The sequence below is a fragment of the Leucopleurus acutus genome (assembly GCF_964270905.1).
Source record: "Leucopleurus acutus genome assembly, chromosome: 2".
NCBI classification, from domain to species: domain Eukaryota; kingdom Metazoa; phylum Chordata; class Mammalia; order Artiodactyla; family Delphinidae; genus Leucopleurus; species Leucopleurus acutus.
In genome coordinates, this window is record NC_139143.1 from 84,656,024 (window position 1) to 84,678,857 (window position 22,834).

The 22,834-nt window shown below is 47.5% G+C and overlaps 4 protein-coding genes across 4 annotated transcripts; 2 read left to right on the forward strand and 2 right to left on the reverse strand.

Moving 5' to 3' along the window:
- Window positions 1–1,422: 1,422 nt before the first annotated feature.
- On the forward strand, window positions 1,423–4,833 carry TMOD4 (tropomodulin 4; the record flags this gene model as incomplete). Its single annotated transcript, XM_082832967.1, has 9 exons — window positions 1,423–1,545; window positions 1,755–1,911; window positions 2,225–2,341; window positions 2,829–2,918; window positions 3,101–3,231; window positions 3,327–3,434; window positions 3,831–3,974; window positions 4,239–4,383; window positions 4,787–4,833. The coding sequence occupies 9 exons, from the start codon at window positions 1,423–1,425 to the stop codon at window positions 4,807–4,809; spliced, it is 1,038 nt and encodes a 345-aa protein (XP_082689093.1). The 3' UTR covers window positions 4,810–4,833.
- A 596-nt stretch (window positions 4,834–5,429) lies between these two features.
- SCNM1 (sodium channel modifier 1) lies at window positions 5,430–7,840 on the reverse strand. The gene is made up of 7 exons (XM_082864466.1): window positions 7,708–7,840; window positions 7,392–7,462; window positions 6,750–6,838; window positions 6,552–6,649; window positions 6,344–6,432; window positions 5,724–5,918; window positions 5,430–5,575 (listed from the first exon to the last, which is right to left on the reverse strand). Exons 1-7 carry the CDS (start codon window positions 7,756–7,758, stop codon window positions 5,476–5,478), a joined length of 693 nt encoding a protein of 230 aa, XP_082720592.1. The 5' UTR covers window positions 7,759–7,840; the 3' UTR covers window positions 5,430–5,475.
- A 258-nt stretch (window positions 7,841–8,098) lies between these two features.
- LYSMD1 (LysM domain containing 1) lies at window positions 8,099–15,624 on the forward strand. The gene is made up of 3 exons (XM_082834796.1): window positions 8,099–8,841; window positions 13,255–13,613; window positions 14,405–15,624. Exons 1-3 carry the CDS (start codon window positions 8,662–8,664, stop codon window positions 14,541–14,543), a joined length of 678 nt encoding a protein of 225 aa, XP_082690922.1. The 5' UTR covers window positions 8,099–8,661; the 3' UTR covers window positions 14,544–15,624.
- Window positions 15,625–16,149: 525 nt separating this feature from the next.
- On the reverse strand, window positions 16,150–18,435 carry TNFAIP8L2 (TNF alpha induced protein 8 like 2). Its single transcript, XM_082832972.1, has 2 exons — window positions 18,361–18,435; window positions 16,150–16,711 (listed from the first exon to the last, which is right to left on the reverse strand). Exon 2 carries the CDS (start codon window positions 16,704–16,706, stop codon window positions 16,152–16,154), a length of 555 nt encoding a protein of 184 aa, XP_082689098.1. The 5' UTR covers window positions 16,707–16,711; window positions 18,361–18,435; the 3' UTR covers window positions 16,150–16,151.
- Between the last annotated feature and the right edge of the window lie 4,399 nt (window positions 18,436–22,834).

Genomic DNA, 22,834 nt, shown 5'->3' on the forward strand with positions numbered 1-22,834 from the left:
ATCCTTATACTCACCTTTATATCTGTATAGTCACTGCTTTGAATATAGCAGGCACCAAGTAAGTAGGAACTGTGTGATTCTCATAGAACGTGTTTCTAGGACTCGGGCTTGTATGAAGAGGAGGTGCCATGGCTCTTAGTGGCCACTAGAGGCTCTCAGGGCTGGGCAGGGTATGGGGGCTGTGTATATGTGATCTCCCACTACCCCCCACCTGGCCAGAGCTAAAATAATAAAATGCTGAGCTCACTGTTCCCCCACCCTCTCCCCCGTCGCTGGGCTTCTCCTGCTGCCAGGACAGTGCTCCAGTAGAACAGACAGACCAACCTACAGAAGGGGAGGTGAGAACGGAGGTGGCCACCAGGACTGGTAGGTGGGGAAGGCAGGGGCCTTATGGATCAGAGCCTGGTGGGAGATGGGAGGAGAAGAGTGGCTCTTATTGGGAATGAAATGGAGTGTGTGCCTCTTGTCACTCAGCATGTTTCTGCCACTGTCTTATGTTCTCCCTTAACTGTAGTTTACATTGTCAATATGAGTATCTCACACATTTTCTGAATCTTTCATATTCAGTGTGGTGTGTATGTGTGGCTTGTTTATTTCTCACATTGTAAAAGATATTGCAAGTTTAATCCTCTCACTGTTTTTAGCGAAACTTTATCCCATTTATAAGGCATTTCCCACCCATTAGACCAGTGTCACCTTCCTGTCCAAAGCCAGGGACAAATTATGGGAACTCAGTACCTGCTTCTAAGGCCATACCACCCTTCCCCCAACCTGGAAGTCCCCCAGCTCCTCTGAGCCCTTGCTTTGCCTTAGGATTTAGAATTTTAGCAAACATAGTGAAATCTTGATCCGACACAATAAAAGAGGAAATGAGGGTAGAGTCAGAGCACTGTCTCCCCCCCCGCCCGTACCCGCCGCAATCCTCCTTGCTTTCTTAAGCCAGTTTAGGAAAAACTGGATTATGGGGACGAGAGGAGGAATTTCCCTGAAGCTCTCTGCCTGCCCCCATTCCTTTCAATAGGAACTGGGCTTGGGGCCCTCTGTGCTTGCAGGGCTCCCGGCAGCTGTGCTAGGGCAAGAGGCACGGACAGTTGAGGTAATAGGGGAGAGGTACTGCCAGGATTTCTTATACACTGGGGAAGGCAGATTCAGCCTGGATGCCTGGGATCCCCATCCGGAGTGGGTGGAAGCTGTGGGAGCCAGAAGGAGGCTCTGGTGCTAGCTAAACAACCTAGCCTTCCCCCATCTTCCCATATCCAACTAGGTCTATCCTCCAAGGCAAGCAGTTTATTGTTCTGCCCCACTGACCTGTCTCTTTGTCTCCCTACTGCGTCCATGTATATCTTTCCATTGTCCAACCACTTTCCCCATGTACCCCAGGCTCCGTGAGTGCCACACTGTGGGGAGGGGGTGGGGGCCATCATGTCAACGTATCAGAAGGAACTGGAGAAATACAGAGACATAGATGAAGATGAGATCCTAAGGACCTTGAGCCCTGAGGAGCTAGAGCAGCTGGACTGCGAGCTACAGGAGATGGACCCCGAGGTAGGGGCTCTAGCACAGGGTACCAGGGGCAGTCCCCAGGCATTTGGGAAGGGTGTGGGGCCCTGGGTGACTGAGACCAGGGCTATCTACAGGGACTGGAGTCCCAAGAGGGTCAGGGGAATGGTGTGTCTGGAGATGTTTTAGGGAGACTTGGAGGTGCCCCAGGTCAGAGGGGAGGTCTGACTTGCTCCCCAAAACTCATCCCTAAGAACATGCTCCTGCCAGCTGGACTAAGACAACGTGACCAGACAAAGAAGAGCCCAACGGGGCCGCTGGACCGAGAGGCCCTTTTGCAGTACCTGGAACAGCAGGCACTAGAGGTCAAAGAGCGTGATGACTTGGTTCCCTACACAGGCGAGAAGAAGGGTATGGAGACCCTAACATCCATGCCTCCCAGAACCCAAATTGTTGTCTCTCAAATGTCCCCTCCAGCTTCCCTCTCACCTTCCAGCTCCTAGCTGCCCAGGGACTCAGCTGCCTACACCTGCATGCCAGCTTGCACTCTTCAGCTCTTAGAAGAGATCAAGGGGACCCAGGAGTCCTGAGCTTGTAGAGAACTCAGGCTTTATAGTGGCTCCTAGTAACCCAGCATTCCACCTCCTGGAGAAGGAAAGGAATCTGGAGGCCAGGATCTTAGGAGAAATGACCTGTACCTGAACCATCCTCATCTCCCCATCAGGGAAACCCTATATTCAGCCCAAGAGAGAAATTCCAGCCCAGGAGCAGATCACTCTGGAGCCTGAGCTGGAGGAGGCACTGGCCCATGCCACAGATGCTGAGATGTGTGATATAGCAGGTGGGCAGCTGTGGGAAGTTGAGGAGTTGGGAAGATCTGGGGCAGGGGCTCCTAACCATGGCATGGGGCTAGCGGGGAAGGCCCTGAACCAGGATGTGGACGTTTTGAGACAGCCTCAGGCAGTGGTTTTAAATTTTTCTTACTTGTTTATGTATGTATTCACTCATCTTTAAATTTAATAAGTTAACAACCCTAGGGCAATTTTACAGGAATTATAAAGCAAAACTATTCTGGCTGAAAACAGGAGGGTCTCCCTGACAGACTCCCTCACCCTGTAGTGTCTCCTTAGGGATCTTCCCTTAGCCCTGTCTCAATGTTTTAAAAACCACTGCCTTAACGCAGTTTAATGGAAGGGACCCCTGGGACCAAGGGAGAGTGGAAGAGGTCAGCCTTCAAAAATGCAACAGATTCAGAATGAGGTCGGTGGGGGACCTGGAACAAGTCCATTTCTCTCATTCCCTGTCTCCCCTCTGCTCACTCTCTCCAGCCATTCTGGGCATGTACACACTGATGAGCAACAAGCAATACTATGATGCTATCTGCAGCGGAGAAATCTGCAACACTGAAGGCATTAGCAGTAAGTGTGTTTGGGAGCATGGCGCCCAAGGCTCTTGGCAGGCAGTCCCAGAGTCTGAGCAAAGGTAGCAACGGGTGAAACAGGTGAATCAGGGAGAGGACATGATGCATAAGTCATGAGAACCAATGGGGAGGAGATTGTGGGGGACATGTTGGGGTTTCCTTCCTGCCCTCACCCACCAGGTGTGGTGCAGCCTGACAAGTATAAGCCAGTGCCAGATGAGCCCCCAAATCCCACAAACATTGAGGAGATACTGAAGAGTGTTCGAAGCAATGACAAGGAGCTGGAGGAGGTGAACCTCAATAATATCCAGGTATCTGGCCCCCATCCTCTAAGCAATAACACTGGGATAACTCTGCTGACATATGTGAGTCCCCTAGCCCACCATCTCCTATTCCCCTTTGATAGGACATCCCAATACCCATGCTAACTGAGCTGTGTGAAGCAATGAAGACAAATACCCATGTCCGGAGCTTCAGTCTGGTGGCCACAAGGAGTGGTGACCCCGTTGCCAGTGTAAGGCTAGCTGACATCCCTAGCCCTCTCCCTGCACCCTGACATGCCCCGCTGGCAGGGCTGACATAAAGGGTTGTGCTGGGGGTGCTGTTCCCATCATGCTCTCTTAGGGGAGCCCTGCTGGAGACTCCTACCCTCAGTCCTATGACTCACTGCTCTGAAATCCTCAGCTCATCTTCCTGAAGAGCCACAACCCTCCTACCCACGCCAACTCCACTGCGCACTTAATCTCCCTGCTTTCCTTGCTACCTACTCCCACACCTGCCTCCCTCAAGCCCCACCCACAGCTCAAGGACTCTTCTCCAGGAGCTGTGTTTCCCTCTTGCTCCTGTTCTTTCTCTCCTCAGTCATCTGTGAAACTGTCCCCTAACCCTAACCCAAGTTCCTACTACCCAGGCGGTGGCTGACATGTTGCGTGAGAATCGTAGCCTCCAGAGCCTGAACATTGAGTCCAACTTCATTAGCAGCACAGGGCTCATGGCTGTGCTGAAGGCAGTTCGGGAGAATGCCACACTCACTGAGCTCCGCGTAGACAACCAGGTCAGCATTCCCTTCCCATCTCCTGGTCTTTGCAGTCAGCTAATACTCACTGAGCCTCCTCCCTGAGGCAGCCACTGGGGCAGGAGCTCATCTGATCTTGTTTGAACTCTCCTCTTCTTTGTCCCTATGAGGGGAGCCAAGGCAGCACCTCTTATCACCCACTCCGGAGAAACAAGCCTCTTTGACCTCCCAAAGGGTCGGTGGTCTAGGACAGTGAACAAGCCAGACAGGGTTGGTGACAGCTTCCATCTCTCCTTCCCCCAGCGCCAGTGGCCTGGCGACGCAGTGGAGATGGAGATGGCCACCGTGCTTGAACAGTGCCCCTCCATTGTCCGCTTTGGCTACCACTTTACACAGCAGGGGCCACGAACTCGGGCAGCCCAGGCCATGACCCGGAACAATGAACTGCGTGAGTAGCTGCAGAGGTGGTGTGTGGGGGAGAGGGCACGTAGCTGCAGAAGCTGGTGGATGCTCCTGAAAGCTGACTTAGTGACTAACAGCCTGGGGTGCTGCCAAAGTGACTCACATGAGAAGCTCAAACCCCACAGGTGATCCGAAAGTAGACAGAAAAGCACCTCTGCCCAAATATACCAGGGAAGAGGCGGAGGGAAGCTACAAATACCTGTTTGGGGGAATGGTATTTTTATTTGCTGCGTTGTTTCTTATTTTGTTAATGTGAGGGGGGAAGGGCATGTTTGGTGGCCTAAGACATTACCTCTTTATGAGTCTGGCCAAGGAACTAGAAAGAAGAGCACCTTTGCAGGAAGCAAGAGATGGGATAATGACTTGTGTTTACTCTTCTTCCTTTACAGGTCGCCAGCAAAAGAAGAGATAACACTACCCTTCCCTTTACCAACTAGAGCTCGGAGCCCTGAAAGCTTAAATCCTCATCTTGTAAATAAAAGCCCTTCTGTCCACTCTGCCTGCCTCCTTCCTTCGGCTTTGGGGTGGAAATCTTGGCGCTAACCCCCAAGGGTTACTGCCAGTTCATCAGGGGATTATTTATACTCTGGGGATCAGCAGGCAGGGAGGTTCAGGTTACCAGCAGGAGGTGGGGGAGCTCCCTCCCTTGGTGTTCCCCATAACCCTTCCAATGCCTTTAGTCTCTTCTACTTTCACAGGGTGGCCAGCCCTGGCCCTGTTTCTTGACATGTCCAGCCCCTCCCCCCGAACACCTACCCACAACCCCCATGTTATTTGAAGGAGGAAAGGACTTTGAGTGGAGGTGGAGAAGAAGGCAGAAAACATGAAGGGCAAAAATCTCCTTCTGACAGACTTATTAATAGGGCACCGGGCTGCATGCAGCTGACGCTTGGCATGACTTTGGTAGAAGGTGGGGGAGGGGTTAGAAGTATGGGGAGCTGTGTACATTGCAGAGAAGAATTGGCTGGGCTGAGAAGGAACAATTCTGAAATCCTGAAACAAGGAGCCAGACTCAAGGAAAGTTAGGCTCCCAGCACCTACTGTAGTTTATTTGTGAACTGAATGGGGAAAGAGGGTGTCAGTCCAAGGGGAGATCAGGGGGTTCCTCTTCATCAGAGTCAAACTCAACATTTTCATCTTTTACCCATCGACCTCGTCCATCTGGGATCCATCCAGAGCTGGAAACATCAGAAAAAAGAGAATTGGTCAGGAAAGGAAGTTTATCAAGAAATTAGTGGAGATAAGTAAAAACACTTGAAAAGCTTTGAAAAAAGGAGGGTCAGAGAGAAAAGGGGAAATCTGAGGAAAGTGATCCTGCATACTCACCTTCGAAGGGTGAGGTAATGATCCAGGGCCCGTTTTCTTGTGGGGCTCATAGGTGCAGGGGATGAGACAGTTGCTGACTCCTTGGTCTGTGAGCCAGCCTCAGGCTCAGGTTCTCTACTGATCTTCCCACCTTGGGGTTCAACCTCTGGGGGTGGCAAAGGGGAATGAGAGACAGAGGGACGAAGGGCTTCTGGTCTGGGTAGAGAAGAATCAAAGTCTGTAAAAGCAGTAAAGGAAAGGGCCAAATCTCCTGTGACTCCCAACCCCTTAAAGCAGTGCTTCCTAAAACTGTGTTCCTCAAGATATTAATAAGCGCTGCGCATAAAAAGGATTTTGGAATCCAGTGAATTTAGGAAAGGCTAAATTAACTTTTTTAAGGTTTTTTTTTTATCTTAAGACTTTGTAGACCCCTTAAAATACACTAATATTACTATTCTTCAAATAGGATTACAAAGCACCACTTCCCAAACTTTTTTCTTAATTACAAGATTCTTTTTCCTGAAATACAAGTTAACACCTCCAGAACACTAGTATTCCTCAGATTACAATTAGGAAAACAATCACTTTAGAGCCATGTATCTCCTGTCCCTCCCTATCTCTGGCTTTCCCACCCCACACACCTGTACTTCCGGCGGCAGCAACTATTATAGTGAGGAGCTCTGTGCAGAGCATTCTGGGTGATAAGTCGAGTCTGGGTTAACAGAGGAGCCTGGCATGGAGATGGGAGACAGAATCAGAGCCTTCAGAGCTAGAAAGAAGCCCAAGCCTTTCAAGCCTAGGGTGTGCAGCACAGTCCTGCCTGGAACACAACCTCCCCACTCTGATTACCTCCACTTTGGTCTCTTCCCTCCTTAGTTCATTCTGCTCTCTTGGATTCTGCTCCATGCCCTTTCCTGGCTGCTTCTTGCCATAGAAAAGCTGCAGGCCTGAGGAGGAAGGGGAAGATAATTAAAAGCAGAGCACCAAGGGTGGTCTGAAGAGATTTTAAGGGTTTATTCTCCATCCTCTGTCTTCTCCCAAACTTACTGGACAGATGCTTCTTGCCTGCACGGTGGGCAGTCAGCATGGCCAGAGTGTCCAGTACAGGTCGATGGGGACATATGGCACAAGCAAAGCTGGGAAGGAGGAAAGAAAAATATAATTGGCCCCAGAGTAGTGGAGTCTCGGCCATAGGTCCCACCCCGTCCTAGCACTCCTTTCCAAAGTCTCCCAATGTCCACCAACCACATCCCTGTCGCTCCCTCCTAGCTAAAGAATCTTAGATACTCCCGCTCTCCTCCTTAATAACAAAAGTTTATTAGGCATCCCTGTTGGCACAGTGGTTGAGAGTCCGCCTGCCAATGCAGGGGACACGGGTTCGAGCCCTGGTCCAGGAAGATCCCACATGCCGCAGAGCAACTAAGCCCGTGCGTCACAACCACTGAGCTTGCGCTCTAGAGCCCACGAGCCACAACTACTGAAGCCCGCGCACTTAAGAGTCTGTGCTCCGCAACGAGAAGCCACCACAGTGAGAAGACCGCGCACCGCAACGAAGAGTAAGCCCCGCTCTCCGCAACTAGAGAAAGCCCGTGGGCAGCAACAAAGACCCAACGCAGCCAAAAAAAAAAAAAAAATTTATTGAGCCTCTAACCGCAGAACCCTTAGGCTTGATCCACTCCTCGCCCTCACCGTCCATCCCGTAGCATCAGCGCCTCATCCTCTGGGATATAACTAGCCAGCAGATCCCCAACTCTTCGTTTCTGCAGGAGATAGGGGAAGAAGTCCGGACGGGATAAAAGTGAAATGATAGGGACGAGGACTCAAAGGGAATAAAGACCATGGGGCGAGCAGAGATCTGGGGCGAAGAAGGGGTCAACAGCAGCTCTAGTCGTCTGGCTCCCTCCGCACCACCCCCCACCAGTTGTTGTCACGGCAACAAAACAGCTCCTTCACATCCTTCAGAGGGCAGGTGAAGCTGCTCCAGACGCTCTTCTCTCGCGCTTACTTTGAGCACATTGAGTTGACTCCAATCATCCCCTTCCCTCTTGAAAGACATCACGACTGTGAGCCCCAGAAACGATCAATTCTACGGCTCCGCCTTCAGCACTCCTTTCAGGCCACCGTAGCGAGAGTGGGACTGCTACCTTCCTTCCTTTCCTGTCTCTTTCCGGTTGGCCCCCTTACTTCCAGGGACGCTCTTCCACGCATGCACTGCGCGATCCCGGAAGCCCGCCCCTTGCCTGCGGATGGGGACTGCATTTCCTATGGTGCCCTGCGACCCCGCCGGCGCGGAGCCTTTAGGGAAATGAAGTCTTTTTTTCAAAGAACTTGCCGCCGGGCCGGATACAGGCCCCTACATCTTGACAGATTCGAGGGTTTGGAGGGACAAGAACCTAGATGTGGAGCCCGAATTTGAGGGTGTGACTAATTTGATGTGGAGGGTACCTTTGAGGATCTCTGAGGGGAAAGTGTGCTGTAGACTCTCGCTTTCATCACGCGCTTCTCCTGCGGCCACAGCCCACCTGGGGTGGGCCTGATTTGTTCCCGACCCTAGCCGGCCCACCCCGGGACGGGGCGGAGTCGGGGTGTTGAGGGGCCGGGAGGTCGGGCTGCCGGACCTAGGGGCAAACTGAGCTGAGTGTTGAGGAGGTTGTCTAGAATTCAAAGGTCAGACGTCAATGTCGCGAGTTGTCGTGGGGAATCGAAAGTCGGAGGGGTGCTAAGGAGAGACTCAGGTAGAGACTGAATAGTCGGAGTACAGATTGGTGGGAAAGGGGCTTGGAGGGAGGAGAAGCGAGGGCTGTGAGGTCGCGTAGTGCCGGGGGAGGCGGGGAGACTTAGGACAGAAGACTGAAGGGGAAAGGAATCCTCTAAGTCTTAGAGACCCCGGGCCCGTCACTATTGGTCACTTAAACAGGCCTCCCGCAGTTGCAACCCCAGTTGTCCGCAGGGTGAGGAGATGGCTTCTCCCTCTAGACAGGCCCCCCTTGGCGGGTCAGGACTGCTTCAAGGGAGCCGGGCTCGTTCTTATGGAAGCCTGGTGCAGTCTGCCTGCTCCCCGGTGAGGGAAAGACGCCTGGAGCATCAGTTGGCGCCCGGAGACACCCTGGCTGGACTAGCACTCAAATACGGGGTGACGGTGAGTCTAACAGGATTGGGACGCAGACACCCACTTAAAAGAGACTTATTTCTCATGAGTAGGTAGTGGCCCTCTAGGCAACTTCCCCTGAAATTTTCTTAATTGTGTTAAAATTAACTAATTTTGATAAATTAATTGTGGTGTAAGTCTGGTCCACCTTTGTCTTTTGGTTTGTGTTCCCATCGCAGTGTTGCACTGTCTGGTTGGGACAAATCCTGTCCCACTATCCCAATGGAGGGGAGCAACTCCTATTTATTATGCCAGTCACTATACTAAAGACTTTACATCTATTAGCCCATTTGATCCTCACATCCCTGTCAAGCACACGATTATTGTCCCCTTTTTACAGATGAAGAAACCGAGACTTAGATTGGTTAACCAGTTTGACCAAGGTCAAATAACTGAAGTGTTGAAGTGAAAATTCAAACAGGTCTGTCTGACTCCAAAGCTTGTACTGTTAACCACATAGCAACACTAATTGAGAGTGATTAAACATTTACAGCAAACAGTGGAGAGCTAGTTTTTAGTCCTAAGTTCCCTACGTGCCTGTCTGTTGTTCTTTTTTCTCCTCAATGCTCTGCCCTCTTCTCTTCTGGAAGGTGGCCTCCTTGGTACAAAACAGGTACTCTCTATGCCAAGCATTTCAACTCCTGCATAGGGTGTATTTGGTAGATGTAACAATACATTGTTTTAAAGTTGATAAAGTTGGGTTTTTTTTTTCCATATCCGGTTGAATTTAGTCAACATTTTAATGCTTGGTATGTTTAAAGCACTGTGGTAACCACCTTGGGAGACAGAAACATAAATAAAGTGTATAGTTGCTGCCCTCATGAATTTACAGTCTAGTGAGATATGGGCAGGGACTCAAATAGTGATTGTAGGTGACAGAATGTGGTGAGTTCGTAGAGGTGTTAACAAAGAGGGGGAAGTCAGGAAAGAAGACTGATTTTTATTTGGAAGGGGACATCAGTGCAGATTTTAAGGAGCCATCGCAATGGGCCTTGAAAGACTTGGACATTCTTTCCTCTATGCTCCTCTCTATAAACCTATGTAATCCAGTGGTTTACACCTTTTACATCTTTGTCTTTCCGGTAGCCTGTACTCTCTTTAAGGGACAGAACTATTTCCTTTCAATTTTATATCTCTAGAGCCTGGCATAGTCCCCAGCACATAAAAGCTTAATAGATGTTTTTTGAATGAATGAAATTATGGCTACGATTTCCACACATGGAGATTTGGGAGTATAGTAAAGTGAACATTTCAAGTAGAGGGATGACCTAAACAAAGGAAGTAGATGTGAAAGTACTGAGCAGTGCTTTCATCCCAGCAGAGGCTCAGAGGCCATGCAATGAAGGAAACTGTGCTGCTAGTGAATCAACAATTTTTTTTGAGGTTTTCTTACAGCCCTGTACCTTTCTGAGTACAGAAAACCTCTGTAGTCTAGTGAAGAAGAGTTTTAGGTTCTGGCCTCATTCTGCTGCTTACTAGCTGAGTGACTGAATAGTCAATCACTTCCCCTGTTTGGGGCCTCAGTTTCTTATCATTTGTAAAATGAGGAAGATGTATTAAATTTAAAACTTAGATAAATCAAAACAAACAAAAAAAACCTTAGATAAATCAATTACCTAAGTTATTACCTACCTGTCATTTAAGGAACACTTAGTATGTGCCAAGCGCTATATATTATCTCATATTTCTCTGTAAATCTTTATGAGGTAGATGTAACTATTTCTATTTAAAGGTAAGGAATATCACTGTGTTGTACATCTGAAACTAATAAAATATTTTAAGTCAGTTATACTTCAATAAAAATAAAATTTTAAAGATAAGGAGACTGAAGCTTAGATAATTTGCCATAGACTAAATACAACTAGTCTAATTAGTAGAGCTAAGATTCAGACCAGGTTGTCTTATTCTAAAATCCTCACTTTGAATTGCTCTATTAAACTAACTAGATTCTAATGACCTTTCTAGCTCTTGGCTCGATGGAAATGGAACAATGTCCCCTTATATGGTACTGCTAGGAAATAATAAAAGCAACAGAAAAGGACCTAGGATATTATCGAGACAAAAGAGACCTAGGATGTTATCTAGGCAAAATAAAATGAATAGCATCAAAGCACTTGGCGAAGAAAAAGTACAAAACTGCAAGCCATTTTTAACTTTTTTTTATTGTTAGATCAATCCAATTTTATTTTTAAACTCATTATAGCATAAGATTTTATAAGTCAACTTTATTATAGTAGTCTTGCCCTAGAGTGGAAACAGCTTTGATATTTGACAGATATAAGAATTATGATTTCCCAAACTGGTGCCATTATGGGATGAATTTTTAGTAAAACTGGCTGCCTGGCCTCGAATAATAAAATACAGACATACTGTGTCTGTGGTTCCTATATTTTATTATCTAGTTTATTTACTCATAAAGCATTAATGAGCCTCTGCTGTGTGCCAAGTTTGTGCAGTGCTGAAGAGTGCCTTAGGCATACAGAGACGGCAAGTCACCAACCCTGCCCTTAAAGGACTCACAGTTTGGGCAAGACAAATATGCAAAGAGATGAATAACAATATAATAGGGTAGGTATTATTACAGCAATATTTACAGTATGCATTGGGAGCCCTGAAGAAGATAACACAAAGGGAATGATAGTTGATGAGAAGTTTTCCAGGCAGAGAAGGGAGTAGTGGAGAAACATTCCAGACAGATAAAGACACAAAAAGGTGAAAGATCATGAAATGTTGGAAGAAAAATAAAAAGTTCAGGATGGCAAAATGTATAAGTGACAGAAGAAGGGAGGTGTGGGTGGACTTCCTATGAGAGCTAGATTGAGAATGCCCTTGAATGCTAATTTGGATATTTTTTTTGGCCGCACCACGTGGCTTGTGAGATCTTAGTTCCCCGACCAGGGATCGAACACGGGCCCTGTGAGTGAAAGTGCTGAGTCCTAACCACTGGACTGCCAGAGAAGTCCTGCTAATTTGGATTCTATCTCTGAGCCAATGGGGAGCCATAGAAGGTTTATAAGCAAGGTAGTGGGTTGGGGCTTTCCTGGTGGTGCAGTGGTTAAGAATCCACCTGCCAATGCAGGGGACACGGGTTCGAGCCCTGGTCCGGGAAGATCCCACGTGCCACAGAGCAGCTAAGCCCGTGCGCCACAACTACTGAGCCTGTGCTGCTCTAGAGCCCACGAGTTACAACTACTGAGCCTGCATGCTGCAACTACTGAAGCCCGCGCGCCTAGAGCCCATGCTCCACAACAAGAGAAGCCACCACAGTGAGAAGAGTTCACGCACTGCAGTGAAGAGTAGCTCCCGCTCACCACAACTAGAGAAAGCCTGCGCACAGCAACGAAGACCCAACACAGCCCAAAATAAATAAATTTATAGAAAACAAAACAAAAATTGTTACAGTACCCAGATGAGAAATATTAAGAGTTTGTTCTGAGTCAATGGCAATGAATGTGAAGATGAGACCAGATGTGAGAGATTTTTACAGCATTTTTGTTGACCTGTTAGGTCTGGATCATGAAAGAAAAGTATGAGTTAAGGATGACATTGATATTTCTACCTTGGGAGGCAGGTAGATAGAGATGGTGATGTCAGTCACTATGTTCAGTGATGAATAAATAAGTGCTAAATAAATATTTGATCAGTGAAATTATTAATATAATAAGAAAAGCATTCCTGGAAGGAGTAAAAAGGCCCAGAATTCTAGTTTTATCTCTGTCAGTAACTTGCTAGGCAAGTAATTTAACCTCTCTGAACCTCAGTTCCTTCATCTTTAACAGTAGTTAAAGGGACCCCCTAGGGGTCCCTAAGACGCTGTAGGGATCCACAAGGTCAAAACAATTTTCATGGTAATAATAACAAGACTTTATTTGTCTTTTTTATTCTCATGAGTATACTGTTTTCCAGAGGCTACGTGACATGTGTTACTGCAGCAGATGCATGTAGAGGCAGATATGAGAATCCTGTTGTCTTCCATTAAGTCGGACATTAAAGTGATTTACAAAAATGTAAAACAGTGCCTCTGTTCTTGCTACATGTTTGTTGTTTTTGTTTTGGAAAATATAGTTATTTTTCATCAAAATATTTATGTTAATATGTAATGGAAGTGTTTTTAAATTTTTTCAGTTTTAATTTTATAATACTTTAAATATTGATATATGTGATCAACATAAGTAAAAACCTTTTTCCTCAATAATTTTTTTAAATGTAAAGGGGCCCTAGGACCAAAAAGTATGAAAGCTACTGATCAATAAAAAAAATAGGGATAATATCAGCCCACTGTAGTTTTGGTTGTTATAGGGTCAGATAAGACTTTGTACAATCACTTTAAAAAGCATGAGGTGCTATACAAATATAAGATGGATTGTTATTACTGTCATTAACTGTGGTGACTTTTTTCTAAAGATGGAACAGATTAAGCGTGCAAACCGCCTTTATACTAATGACTCGATCTTCCTGAAGAAAACCCTCTACATCCCCATCCTGACAGAGCCCAGAGACCTGTTCAATGGTTTGGATTCTGAGGAAGAGAAGGATGGAGAGGAAGAGGTACAGCCAAGTAAGGATGAAGTTGGGCCACACTCAGCTGAGAGGAAGAAACAAGAGACAGGTTCGGGACGTGCCAATGGTGAAGCCCTTCCTACAGCTGGCCAGGAGCCCCCCATTCACGACCTCTCTGCCTCTGATTTCCTTAAGAAGCTTGATTCACAGATCAGCTTGTCAAAGAAGGCTGCTGCCCAGAAGCTGAAAAAGGGAGAAAGTGGGTGAGTCTTGAATGGGTCCTTTGTTTTTTTAATATAAATTTTTTTTTCTATTTCTTTTTTTTAAAATTTATATTTATTTTGGGCTGCAATGGGTCTTCATTGCTGCACGCGGGCCCTCCTCTCCAGTTGCAGCGAGCAGGGGCCACTCTTCACTGCGGTGCGCAGGCCTCTCACTGCGGCAGCCTCTCCCGTTGCGGAGCACAGGCTCTAGGCGCATGGGCCTCAGTAGTTGCGGCACGTGGGCTCAGTAGTTGTGGCTTGTGGGCTCTAGAGCACAGGCTCAGTAGTTTGGCACACGGGCTTAGTTGCTCCGTGGCATGTGGGATCCTCGAACCCGTGCCTCCTGCCTTGGCAGGCGGACTCCCAACCACTGTGCCACCAGGGAAGTTTGAATGGGTTCTTTTAAGTCCGTCCATAGACTCTCTGTTCCCCCAACCATACCTGACCAGACACAAAGTAAGTAATTCCAGTGTCAGCAGAAGCAAGGTGAAACCTTTCCCTCAGGTGGCGGCAAGACAATGAGCAGAGCCTATGGCTGCTGGAATGGGTAGAGGCACTGGGTAATGGTTCTGTGTTCTCAGTGGAGTGAAATAGTTGACTGTTCTTACTGCTCTGATGGTCCATGAAGGAGCATTAGGATTAGGATTTATCCAGAGGGTACTGAGACTCCATCTTAAGGCAACCAGCTCATGTATATTAGAGAAGGACAGCTTCCCACGTACTTCTTCGCTCAGCCTAGTCTCAGCCTCTTCCCTTGATCTGTCGCTCTTTCCCCCTTTCCTCACCTACAGGATACCTGGGGAGGATTCAGGTCTTCACCTGAGCTCTCCTCGGATGCAGCAACGAGCAGTCCTAGGTCCTGTGCCGCTGACCCGGACCTCTCGGACCCGGACACTTCGGGACCAGGAGGATGAAATCTTCAAACTCTGATGTCTCCAGAACTGATTGAGAGAAGCCAGATGTTGAAGGAGCAACTTGAGGGAGAGAGGAGCCTGAGGTGAGGCTCAGGAACATGGCCTCCCAGCCCACCTCCCTTACTCCTGCCATCTTCTGAGCCTACTTGTCCGTCAGGAGTTCCTTGGTCTGGAGCAGTTCTAATGGCAAGGGTAGGGGATGGGAAATAGACCCCTTCTCAGTTCTGGGGCTGAATCTAGAGTTGTCCTTTAGATTCAAAAGGCTCTTTTAACATCCCTGCTGCCTTTCCCATCCCTTTCACCATTCCTTGGCCTTAGAGCAGGGAGGCAGGGACTCTCACAGCCCCGAACTTCCTCCCCATCTCCAACTATGTTACCTAATTTATTTGGTGCTATATTGAAGTATTATTTATTTGCTATATCTTATTCTTTCCCAGTATTAGCTGAAAAATGGGATTGCTATAGCCCTGGGATGAGGGGAACCCAGGAACAGTAAGTGAGCCAGTGACTCCTGGCCCACCTTCCCCACCTTCTTAGCCAGCCATGTTATTGAGAACGGGCAATCAGTGATCTAGCCCTGCTGCAGGGAATGGCAGACTGTGCCTCGCCCCCAATCTCAAATGGAAGAATTTGGGCTCAGTCTTGACTAACCAGGTCACTATAACTTTTTCACAACTCTTGCTCTGAGAAAAAAACAGCTATGTAGGGTCCTGAACTCTCCATGCCACCAGTTCACCCTTCTAATCTGCTCCTCTGTTCAGCCTGTGTGAGGCTAAGGGATGGAAGAAGAATTGCCGTGGAGTTTGAAGAGGAGGACAGTTGTGGGAGTCTTTTTCTTATATCCTCTCCCGACCAGAGCCTATTGATCTATGTCTTGCTCCTCACTGCATATTTATTTGCAATTTGTAGCACTGATCTGCGGTACAGTTTTTTTTGAGTTTCTTAAACAGAAGAAGTAGGCAAGGGAACCCCGGTGATGCTGGAAATATGCCTCAGTCTCCTGTATGGAAATGGTGAGAGGTGAGATGAGTGGTGTTTATATACCTCTTTCCTCTGTGATGATCATAAGATACAAGAAGCTGGAGAGATTAAACATTGAGCCCTGTGCATGTTTTAATAGTTTTATTTCCTCTGTGAGACTCTCCCCTGCCCTAGCCCCTTCTTCCTGCCCTCTGGAGCAGAGTCTCTGGTATCTGTCCAGACTCCGCCTAGAACTGAAGGTCTAGGATATCTCTAAAGGCTCCCTGCGCCGCCTGTCTTTAGTGTCCCCAGAGGAGTGAGATGGGCTACGCCCTCTTGCCCTGGTTCTGAGGGGAGGGGGCTTCCCTGTTTGAAAGGTCCCTTGTGGGGAAAATAGAGATCCAAGTTTCGCTTCATCTTTTTCAGGCAGCTTTGTTTCCTGTCTTGGGACTGGAGTAGGAGAGAGGCCTCAACCCTCAGCATTGCTTCTTCTCCACCAGCAGTTGGGCATGGGGTGGTCTCAGAGTCACAGGCACTCTTGGGAAAGACTGAAACCTGAGGGTTGAAAAGCATTAGTGCAGATGAGCAGGGTTAGAAAGCCCATTATCTGTTTTTTTCTCAGTCAGCCATTTTGCCAAGAAGGAACGTGCCGGGGTCAGGGTTCTCAGAGCTTCCCCTCATCCAGCAGCTTCCTGAGCCCATCACAGATCTTGCCAAGGTGCTGAGTGTAGTCAGGTCCATAGAGGGCCGTGAGCAGGCCTGGGTCAGAGAAGTGATCAAACACGTGGCGGATGCGGCCATGTGACTTGGGTGTGAGGTGGCGCTCCACCAGTTCCAGCAGCACATCCCGGCACTCGGTCAGCAGGCCGGCCAGCACAGCAGCCTCAAAGGTGAAGTCCACCTCGCCGAAGCTGAGTGCGGTCATGGCGCCCTGCCGCAGCTTCTGGCGAAAGCGGGTAGCCAAGGCCAGCTCACTGGGGCTGAAGCAGCCACTGCGGTGCAGCACGGCCACCTTGACGGCCACCTTGATCAGGTCCTTGATAACCCGCTGGGCCTGGGGCCTGCTGTGTGTGTATTCTTTGGACACACGGTAGAGCTCATCTAGCACCTCGCTGCTCGTCTCATCAACGAAGAGATGAGCCACAGATCGACCTGCCATCTTACTCAGCAGCTTCTTCTCTGCTTGCAGCGCCAGACTCTTTGAACTGAAGGACTCCATGATTCCTAGGGAAGGGTTAGATGGGAGGGTATGTGGTCGTCACTAGAAGAAAGGCCACAGGCTTCCTTAGAGAGAAATGGCTTTTCCCCTTTCTGTCTCTTTGGTTTCTATCTCATCTTCATCTTTATTTGTCATCTTTCTCCCCCTGGGCCCCCTCAGTCCTCTGTGCTTTGTTTCCATTTTTTCTCCTTTTGTACTGTAGGAAATCATGATCTCTAAAACCAGAGGAGCAGTAATAGCTTTGGCTGGAGGAATGAGGGCACACCGGACGCTAGCGCACCGCAAGTTAAGACCTCAGGGGAAGTAGGCTGTTGCTATTACAGTGGAGAAGATAAAGCTTACCTGGCAGATAGTTCTCACAGCTGCCATTTTTGGACACTGCCTGGGTACCGTACATCTATGAGGTGTAGGTATTACTATCCTTGTTTTACAGCTGAGCAAATTGAAGCTTACGTTAAATAATTTACCCAAGGTCAAACACAACTGTTTTTCTGACTCCAAAAGCCCATGTCAGCTAGTGTGCTGTACTGCCTTTAAAGACGTGAGAAATATAGGGGTCCTGGGAGTCCTGACAAAAATAATAATGAACATTTATTGAGAACCTATTATGTGCCAAGTGCTTTATCTCAGTTTTCCCAACCCTTTGTAAGGTAGGTATCCCCAATTTGCAACGAGAAAAATGAAACTAAGAAAAATTAAGCAACTTGGCTAAAGTCATTAGCAAATGGTAAAAGCGGGCTTTGAACCATATAATCCAAAGAAGCCTCCTTCCCTTGGAATGCGCTCAGTGAGGTTGAAGCACACTGAGGAATCATGAAAAACAAGCACCTCAAGACAGTCCTAGAGGTCTCAGGTCCTCTGCTGGGACTGTGCTGAGGACCTCCTGGTGGCACATCAGCTGCAAGTATCCAGGGCGCTCTCCCCATGGTCCTCGCCTGTGGTGGTTCTGCTTGTTTTGCTTCTTACTTCCCCCTCCCCTGCTCTGCAGGATGTGGCTCTGACCGCAGTGAGGAGCAGCCTTGCCCTCTCCCCCCAAACGAAATAGGAGTCTGAAGAAGCAGGGGAAATGGGTAACTGGGAGGAGGGGTGGTTCTCCCCCAGCTGAATCGGTCCAGTGGGAATCTGGAACCTTGCTCTGCTCCCGGCTTTGCCTGGGGCTTTCTGGACCACGCTGTACATCCGGAAGAGGAGATTGCTCCATGTGAGCCTTCCTTCCTCCTTGGCCTTCCTGCTACCCAGCTCTCCACTGCCCCCGTTGCCATCTCACGTTTTGTCCACTGTCCTCTCCCCATCTCCGTGTTTCAGTCTCCTGTTTTCTCTTGTCTGAGTCCTGCCCTGTGGCCCTCTGGCCATGCTCTCCTGCTGGCCCCTACATCTACCTCCATGTCTCCTAAGATCTCCTTGCACCTCTCAGTAGTCTGTCACATACCCTTATCCACCGCCATCCCTCAGCCCTGCCCCCACGCAAACCAAACCATGTCTTACTGAGGCTGCCTGGCCCCAGGAGGAACTGAGCTGGACCTCCCCACTGGGGGCTCAAGAATTCTATCAAATGAGAGTCTCACAATATGGAAAGCTCAGGCTGACAGAGCTAGGACTCTTCTGCCACCATCACCCCTAAAGCCTACCCTTCTGTCATTGCCTGGTCCCTCACCTGCTGCGCCCTGGGTGCCAGTCTTGCCTTGGATGTTCCGGGAGAGCTGACAGAATGGAGAAGCTCCTAAGTGAGAGGCCCTTTGGCCTGGCCCCACCCCTAAGCCCCGCCTACCTACTCTGTGCTCAACCTCCCTTCATCACACTGTCACCAAGAAGGTCTATGACACCGACAGCCTCCTAGAAATAAAAGGTCAAAAGGAATAGCACTCTGTAGGAAATAGTCTTGATTCTTTGAGGTGAGGAAGAGGAATTGTACATCTCCTGCTCCCAAGTTGTCTACCTCTTTCTATCCTTGCTGCCCAGTTCCTTGAGATCTTGTTCTCCTTATATGTCTGTGGTAATGGGGAAAATGTTAAGTACAGATTGCTGGGGTGGGGGGTCCGTGGGGAAAGTTGTGAAGATTGAACTGAGCTTAGACTGGAGACACCAGAGGCAAGTTAGAGATCAGGAGGTCGGAGTGTGTCCCTGGAGTCTCCAGGGGTGGGTGGCGCTGTGGGGAGACATTACCACGAGCATACGCTTTCAGCGTCTGGCTGGGTAAGGGGGTTCCCACCCTTAATACTTAAGAGAGACGAAGGTGCTGGGGTCAGGGCTGCCGAACTAGGTATGACCAGCAGGTGTCAGCACATCATTGAACCACTAGAGGCAGCGCTCTCACTGTGCTTTATAGCTGCTAACACGTTATGAATGAAGGTAGTGCTCACTTCAGCAGCACATATACTAATCTCACCCCAGTCAGAATGGCCATCCTCAAAAGATCTACAAACAAGAAATGCTGGGGAAAAAAAAATGCTGGAGAGGGTGTGGAGAAAAGGGAACCCTCTTGCACTGTTGGTGGGAATGTAAGTTGATACAGCCACTATGGAGGACAGTATGGAGGTTCCTTAAAAAACTAAAAATAGAACTACCATACGACCCAGCAATCCCACTCCTGGGCATATACCCTGAGAAAACCGTAATTCAAAAAGAGTCATGTACCAAAATGTTCATTGTAGCTCTATTTACAATAGCCAGGACATGGAAGCTACCTAAGTGTCCATCGACAGATGAATAGATAAAGAAGATGTGGCACATATATACAATGGAATATTACTCCGCCATAAAAAGAAACAAAATTGAGTTATTTGTAGAGAGGTGGATGGACCTAGAGTCTGTCATACAGAGTGAAGTAAGTCAGAAAGAGAAAAACAAATACCATATGCTAACACATATATATGGAATCTAAAAAAAAAAGAAAAAGAAAAAAATGGTCATGAAGAACCTAGGGGCAGGACAGGAATAAAGACACAGACCTACTAGAGAATGGACTTGAGGACACTGGGAGGGGGAAGGGTAAGCTGGGACAAAGTGAGAGAGTGGCATGGACATATACACTACCAAATGTAAAATAGATAGCTAGTGGGAAGCAGCGCATAGCACAGGGAGATCAGCTCAGGGCTTTGTGATCACCTAGAGAGGTGGGATAGGGAGGGTGGGAGGGAGACGCAAGAGGGAGGAGATATGGGGATATATGTATATGTATAGCTGATTCACTTTGTTATAAAGCAGAAACTAACACACCATTGTAAAGCAATTATACTCCAATAAAGATGTTAAAAAAAAAAAGAATGAAGGTAAGGGACTTCCCTGGTGGCACAGTGGTTAAGAATCCACCTGCCAATGCAGGGGACACGGGTTTGAGCCCTGGTTTGGGAAGATCCCACATGTCGTGGAGCAACTAAGCCCACGAGCCACAACTACTGAGCCCGCGTTCCACAGCTACTAAAGCCCAAGCACCTAGAGCCCATGCTCGGCAACAAGAAAAGCCGCCTCAACAAGAAAAGCCACTGCAATAAGCCGGTGCACCGCAATGAGAAGCCAGTGCACCGCAATGAACAGTAGCCCTCACTCGCCGCAACTAGAGAAAGCCCATGTGCAGCAATGAAGACCCAATGCAGCCAAAAATAAATAAATGTATAAAAAGAAGTTTTTTTTTTTTTAAAGAAAGAATCTTACAGGGACTTCGCTGGCAGTCCAGTGGTTAAGACTCCGCGCTTCCAAAAAAAAAGACCCCATGCTTCCAACGCAGAGGGTGCAGGTTCAGTTCTGGTCAGGGAACTAAGATCTCACATGCCTCGCTAGCTAACACCCCACATGCGCACACGGCCAAAAAAAAAAAAAAAAAAAAAAGAAATGTGCTTACATTTATCTCCCAGCCTGGTCAGGGAGATAAATGTAAGCACACATAACTGTAATACAAGTCAAATGATGTCATTAGCTGTAACAGAAGTTTAAGGAATTATGAGAGTAAAGAGAAATTTAGATTATTTCTGATAGGAGGGCTGAAGAGGTGGACTTAGAAGGATGGATTTAACTACTTACTAGGCAGAGTGTGGAAGAAATGCTTCTGCTTCCCAGATAATGGAGATAAGCATAAGCCATAGAGCAAACAATGATAATACAGGGCATGTTCAGGAAGTGGTGATTTATTCTGTATGACTGGAGCATAGGTTGTTTGAAAAAAAGTGAAGAAGGAAAAAGACCAGATCATGAAAGGCTTTAAGGGAGTTGCTCAACACTTCAGACTTTTGCTGTAGACAGTAGGGAGACATTAAAGGTTTTTGATCGGGGGAGTGAAATCATTAGCCCAGTGGGACTAGGTTAGAGGCTTCAGTGAAATTTTAGCTGAGGAAAGGGCATGCTTAAAAGGAAATGATCACTGGTATAGCTTGCTTAAGCACAGTATGAGAACCAGTGAGAGACCTTGAGAGCTGGTGGTTTTATAAGAAGTTCTAACAGAAAGGGAAGAATTGGAACATCGTCCAGTTGTGAAAAGTTGAAGAGTAAAGATTGAAGTTCAGAAGTGGAGGCAGTCAGCATACCAGTGACTCCAAAACCATTGGTTCTCCTCCTTGGAGACAGTGATTGGGTCTTGGCTCCTTTCTTATTCCCACCTCTCTCAGCCCAGGTTCCAGAGCTGAGGGTCCTTGATACAACTTGGATTGGGAAATGTTAACAACTCCTTTAAGGAGTATGGTGGTAAAGGGATGAAGAGAAATGGAAAGGTAGCTTAAGGGAATGGGAAACTGGATTGACAGAGGGACTAGTTTTAACTTGGAGTTCGAGGCCATTTGTAGGCTGAAAGGAAGGAGCCAGTGGAAAGGGAGACTTAGAAAATGCAAAGGAGAGGTAATGTTTTTGGAGCAAGGTGTGGGGGCAGATGGAAAAGAATGGACTGCGAGCTCAGGGGAGGGAAGCAAGAGGAAAGAACTGGAGCTGGCATTTGTTGGGTGCACTCTGCTAGATGTTATATAAGTATCTCACTTCATCCTCTGATACCTCTATGAACTAAATGTCACTATCTCCTTTTCGCTGATGAAAAAGACTGGGGCTTAAAGAGGTTAGATAACCTGTTCCCAAATTAGAGAGCTAATAAATGGCAGACTGAGGACTTGTGTGATTTCCAAGCCTATGCTTTTTCTGACAACTACCTCACAAGGTTAGGAGGTAATAACTTCAACCTTATAATGAATGTGGCAGCATTCTATTCCTATACGCTCTATTAATTCACTGATCACACACTCAGGGAACAATAGTAGGTGGCACTACCAAAATCACAGGAAAAGTAAAAGTCCTTTTTGAAAGAAATATATAATCTAATTGGTTAATAAAAGAGGAATTAATGTACAAGAAGATGCAAATACAGTAATACCTTCTGAATCCAGAATTCTGCTACCAGCTCCTTACCTGTTTACCTCTCCAGCTTTGCCTTATACTCTGCTCTAGCTGTGTTGTAATCCTCTCAGCTCCTCCAATATGCATCATGGTTGGCTTCTCTCTCTCCCTCTCCTTCTCCCTCTTCCTGTACTCTAGACTTTCCCACTTCTTGTGTCTCTGCCTGGAACTTTCTTCCCATGGATACCTCTGCCCTGCCTGGTTAATTCCTACCCATCCTTCAGGTCTCAGCTGGAAAGTCATCGGAAGCCATCATGACTGTGAAGCCATCGTGACTCCCTAAACTACACAGCACCCCTGTATTCCATAGTCCTGTAGAACCGCATCACTCCCTTATCATGATAATTACTCTTTATTGTAATTTGTGATTTTATTAACTGCCTCCCTACTAGGCTGTAAACTCCATAAGGGCAGGGGTTATGCTTTAGTGCCTGGCACTACTGTGCTCAATAAATGTTTGCTGAAAGAAGAAATTCAAAACACATCCAATAACCAGGAGATAAGGGGGAAATGGTAGCAACATAACAGTCACATGCAATAATGTTCGTTTGTTTCACTCATGGGGAAGTCTTTCTTTTATTTTCTCTTAATCAATACCCATTTCTAGTAATCTTCTCTGAACCCACAGCATATAATTAGTAGCAAATTAAAAGAGGAAAGAGGAGCTTTTAGAAGCAAGAACACTGATAACAATGAGAATTAACACAAATAACAAGGGAAGAGAAGGAAAACAAAAAAGCCAACAATTGAACATTGCA